General features: G+C 47.6%; 3 protein-coding genes across 5 annotated transcripts in view; 2 read left to right on the top strand and 1 right to left on the bottom strand.

Moving 5' to 3' along the window:
* Positions 1-5,154, top strand: part of LOC144482778 (uncharacterized) — a 298,466-nt gene that overhangs the window by 133,266 nt on the left and 160,046 nt on the right. The gene's annotated exons all lie outside the window — the stretch shown is intronic.
* Positions 1-5,154, top strand: part of LOC144482712 (uncharacterized) — a 210,368-nt gene that overhangs the window by 45,656 nt on the left and 159,558 nt on the right. The gene's annotated exons all lie outside the window — the stretch shown is intronic.
* The window catches only part of LOC144482781 (ER membrane protein complex subunit 4-like), a 174,157-nt gene continuing 170,212 nt past the window's right edge, over positions 1,210-5,154 (bottom strand). For all 3 annotated transcript variants that reach the window (XM_078201638.1, XM_078201637.1, XM_078201639.1), the window contains exon 2: positions 1,210-4,878. In XM_078201638.1, coding sequence (XP_078057764.1) covers positions 3,674-4,516 — 843 coding nt within the window. In that variant the 5' untranslated portion in view covers positions 4,517-4,878 and the 3' untranslated portion in view covers positions 1,210-3,673. The remainder of the gene's footprint in view (positions 4,879-5,154) is intronic.

Genomic DNA, 5,154 nt, shown 5'->3' with positions numbered 1-5,154 from the left:
TAACCTGGTGTTGTTAAACTTCTTACTGTGGAAGCAAAAAAACATGAAGACAAGATGCAGACTGGCACTCAGCAAAAAACAACAAATCAAAATGGAGGAGAGAGTTCAGGGTGTGAAGTTGTTGAACTCAATGTTGAGTTCAGAAGACTGTAAAGTGCCTCATCAGAAGATGAGGGGCTGTTCGTCCAGCTTGTGTTGGCTTCTCCAGAACATTGGAGCAGGCCGAGGACAGAAATGTGAGCGTGAGAGCAAGGTGGTGAATTCTAATGGCAAGCGAGCGGAAGGTCAGGGTCATGCTTGTGGACTGAGCGGAGGTGTTCCACAAAGAGGGCAGGGAACAGGCTACAGATGAATTAAAGAGAAACCATTTGTGTCCAGAACATTGTGAACATCCTTTTACTCTGGTTGTTTTTGACCCTGGACTTTTCCTGATGAGATTGATGCACTTTAGGGAAAGTGGGTGAGAGGGGTTGGCAGGCTCTTTAACAGAAAGTGAGTCCCTCTAAGGCAATTGGCAAAGGAGTCAGAGGGGGAGATGGGATTTTATTTTTGACTCAGCGATGTTAGAAAATGGGGATCAGGGAGTCAATTAACCCTTTCTCCCCTTTTCCCAAACTCTGAAATGATTCCCAGTGATAACCCTTATTGGTGACAGTGGTTAGATTTTATTCAGTATCAATAAGAGCCGACACAGGCTAATGTCTGAGCAGTCGTATCAAAGTGCAGCAGCATTACCATTACACTCTGGGTAGAAGCAGCATCTCCACGGAAATGCTCCCTGCTCTGCCCCAGATGCCATGGCACCAGTCAATGCAAAATGTAAAACCTCGACAAATCTCTGTGCTCGGGGAATCCCTTCTTATACTTTTTTACATCACAAAGTCTATGGAGACTGATTTTACCCAATCATTGCCCAGCTAACATTTGAACGGACCAATTACAAAACGTGTCATTGAACCATCTGTACCTGCCCAAGCCACGTCAAACTCTAAAACCAATTGTCTTCCCACGCTCCGTCCCTGGTACAGGGAGTCAGCATTCCCATGCCAAGCAGTGAAAACATGGTGGCCTTGACACACAGGTGTCATCTAGGATTCAAGGCCCTCCTGTTTTCTCTGTCCTCTGGGAGCTGTTTATCTCCCTGCTCCCACACAGCAAGTCGTGTGTTCTCAGCTCTGCTGCATTTCTGCTGAAGTTTGGCCCCTTTTACACCTTTCGGATCAATAAAACATTTGGTCAATGAAGATCCAAACCACAATTTCCCATCCTGTCACCTGTCAACCATCCTTACCCAGAGCGTAATCACAACAGGAATAAAAACAGGAGAAGTGTAACAATCAAATTCAAAATAAATGCACAGCCAGTCATAGAATTTAATTTAATATTCACTAATTAGCAAAAACACCTGAAGTAGGGGGTCCCTCAGGATTCTTACAGTCCACAGCTTGAGGGAGAGGAGAACTCTCTCTCTGACCCCTCACTCAATTTCACTCCGTTATTTTCCAGTTCTGTTCTGGTCCCGCCTGGGGTAACATCTACTCGATCTTTACTTCTCCTGAAGGAGCGCTGTGAGTTCTAGGTTACTAGTACATAAGGACAGATGCTTCAAGCAACAGATCAAGCATGGATGTAAAAGATTCTCCAGCTCTCTTTACCCCTATCCAACTTGTGGACAGTTCTTACTCAGTATTATTTTTCCCAAGCCCTTAATTGTCCCAATCCAATTTTCAATTTCTTTTCATTCATGTGATGTGGGCATCGCTGGCTAAGTTGGGATTTATTGCCTCTTCGATTGTCCTTAAGAAGGTGTTGGTGAGCTGCTGCCTTCAACCGTTGGCAGTCCATGTGGTGCAGGTACAACCACAGTGCTGTCAGTGAGGGAGTTCTGGGTCCCAGTGACAGTGAAGGAACAGCGATATATTTCCAAGTCACGCTGCTCTGTGACTCAGAGGGGAAATTCCAGGTGGCAGTGTGCCCATGTTTCTGTTGCCCTTGTCCCTCTAGATGGTACAGGTCACAGGCTGGGAAGGTGCTGTCTAAGGAGCCTCACTGAGTTCCTGCACTACATTTTGTGGACGGTACACACTGCTGCCCCTGTGCGTCGGTGGTGGAGGAAGAGAATGTTTGAGAGTGGGGTGTCGATCAAGCGAGCTGCTTTGTCCTGGATGATGGCGAGCTTCTTGAGTGTTGCTGGAGCTGCACTCCATCATATTCCTGACTTGTAAACGGTGGACAGGCTCTTGGGAGTCAAGAGGTGAGTTACTGGCTGCAGGATTCCCAGCCTCCGACATGCCCTTATAGCCATTGTATTTATATGGCTGGTTCAGTTCAGTTTCTGGTCAATAGTAATCCCCAGCCTGTTGATAGTTAGGGAATTCAGTAATGGCAATGTCAGTGAATGTCAAGGGACGATGGCTCAATTCTCTCATGATGGAGATGCTCATTGTGTCACACTTGTACAGCACGAATATTACTGGCAGGACTGCAGAGCTCAGATCTGATCAGTGGGATCATTCAGCTCTGTCTATCGCTTGCTGTTTATGATGTTTGGTATGGAGATAGTTTGATTTCATTCCTGAGAGTCTTTCTAGCAGTCTGATACAACTGAGTGACTTGCTTGGCCATTTCGGAGGACACTTAAGGGCGAACCACATTGCTGGGGGGGTCTGGAGTCACTTGTAGGCCAGACCAGGTAAGGACGGTAGATTTCCTTCCCTAAAGGACATCAGTAAACCAGATGGGTTTTTCCAACAACCGACAATGGTTTCATGGTCACCATTAGAGGTTTAGTTCCAGATTCTTACAGATTGATGTACTGTGGAGGGATTTAACCCATGACCTCTGTGCATTAACCTGGGTCTCTGGATTACAATTCCAGTGGCAATACCACTCCAGCACTGCATTCCTTAAAAAACAGCCCTTAATTTTCGAGATCATATATTTTAATGTAGTGTCCCACTCGATCACAGCTAACCTAGACCTTATAGCTTCGCAATTTGTTTCTGTGAGAAACAGCCAGAGAAATTAAACAGAAGAACATTCAAACCACCACAGCCCATCTCCATGGAAACCTGGCATGATTTCGGGAGTTCCCAACAGTTTTGAACAAATATCTTTTACGTTCCAAACACCATTTTATTCAGTGATGCAAATAAAACATGAAAGTAGATACTTGCAACAATTCTCAAAAACCGACAGGAAGTAAAGTTGTGAGACTGGTCAGTCCAGCAGAAAGAAACCTCCGACCCTCCCAACAATCACAATGAACCTGGTTCAGTCGAGGAAGTGATTAACAACAGCAGGAGCAGCAAAAGGGCGGCACGGTAGCACAGTGGTTAGCACTGCTGCTTCACAGCTCCAGGGTCCCGGGTTCGATTCCCGGCTCGGGTCACTGTCTGTGTGGAGTTTGCACATTCTCCTCGTGTTTGCGTGGGTTTCCTCCGGGTGCTCCGGTTTCCTCCCACAGTCCAAAGATGTGCGGGTTAGGTTGATTGGCCAGGTTAAAAAATTGCCCCTTAGAGTCCTGGGATGTGTAGGTTAGAGGGATTAGTGGGTAAAATATGTGGGGGTAGGGCCTGGGTGGGATTGTGGTCGGTGCAGACTCGATGGGCCGAATGGCCTCCTTCTGCACTGTAGGGTTTCTATGATTCTATGATTCTATGAAAATCTCTCATCACTTGTGACCTTTCTGGTGCCTGCGCAGGCTGGATAACTGAGTGTATCCCTTCCCACACACAGAGCAGGTGAACGGCTTCTCCCCTGTGTGAACATGTTGGTGCGTCAGCAGGTTGGATGACTTAGTGAATCCCATCCCACACTCTGAGCAGGTGAATGGCCTCTCGTCCTTGTGAACTCGCTGGTGTATTAGCAGGGTGAATGATTCACTGAATCCCTTCCCACACATGCTGCAGACGAACGGCCTCTCCCCGGTGTGAACTCGCTGGTGTGACAGCAGGTGGGATAACTGAGCGAATCCCTTCTCACACTCAGAGCAGGTGAATGGTTTTTGCCCGGTGTGAACTCGCTGGTGTGTCTGCAGGCTGCATAACCGACTGAATCCCTTCCCACATGCACAGCAGGTGAATGGCTTCTCCCCAGTGTGAATTCGCTGGTGTGTCAGCAGGTTCCATGAAGTAGTGAATGTTTTTCCACACTCCGTGCAGGTGAAAGGCCTCTCCCTGGTATGAACTCGCTGGTGCTTCAGAAGGTGGGATAACTGAGAGAATCCCTTCCCGCACTGAGAGCAGGAGAACGGTTTCTCCCCAGTGTGAACTCGCTTGTGTGTGTGGAGGTGGGTTAAATGAGTGAATCCCTTTCCACAGTCAGAACAGGTGAATGGCCTCTCCCCGCTGTGAACTCGCTGATGTGTCAGCAGGTTGCATGAATGAGCAAATCCCTTCCCACAGTCCGAGCAGGTAAACGGCCTCTCTCCAGTGTGAACGCGTCGATGAATTTCCAGCTCAGACGGGAATCGCCATTTCTTCCCACAGTCCTCACATTGCCACGGTTTCTCCATGGGGCTGCTGTCCTTTTGCCTCTCAAAGTTTAACGATTAGTTGAAGACTTGTCCACACACACAACAGGTGCACGGTCTCCCGGTTCCAAATTGCGCAGTTTTTCCCGGCTGTGCAACAAGTGAAAGCTCTTTCCACAGTCAGTGCACTGGAACACTCTCACTTAGATGTGTGGGTGTCTCGGTGCTTTTCCAATCACACTGATGTTTCAACCCTTTTGGGACACCCAGAAGAGACGGACATTTCTCCTTCCAGATTCCAAAGCTGATGATAATCAGCTCCTGATGAATTCAGTGACTGTGCCAGATCTTGACGTGACGTTTGGTTTGAGACTTTTGACTGTAGATCCTCACCTTCTAATATCCTGTGAAAGGAGTTGACAAAATCAGTACCAGGGAGAAATTCAGAACAGGCAATTCTCTTTTTTTCATTCTTTTATGGCATGTGGGCATCGCTGGCTAGGCCACTCATAGAAATCATAGAATCATAGAAACCCTACAGTGCAGAAGGAGGCCATTCGGCCCATCGAGTCTGCACCGACCACAATCCCACCCAGGCCCTACCCCCACATATTTACCCGCTAATCCCTCTAACCTACGCATTTTAGGATTCTAAGGGGCAATTTTTAACCTGGCCAATC

The sequence above is a fragment of the Mustelus asterias genome, unplaced genomic scaffold (assembly GCF_964213995.1).
Source record: "Mustelus asterias unplaced genomic scaffold, sMusAst1.hap1.1 HAP1_SCAFFOLD_42, whole genome shotgun sequence".
Classification (NCBI taxonomy): Eukaryota; Metazoa; Chordata; class Chondrichthyes; order Carcharhiniformes; family Triakidae; genus Mustelus; species Mustelus asterias.
The sequence above is the reverse complement of the archived record's forward strand: the minus strand, read 5'-3'. Positions and strand labels throughout refer to the sequence as shown.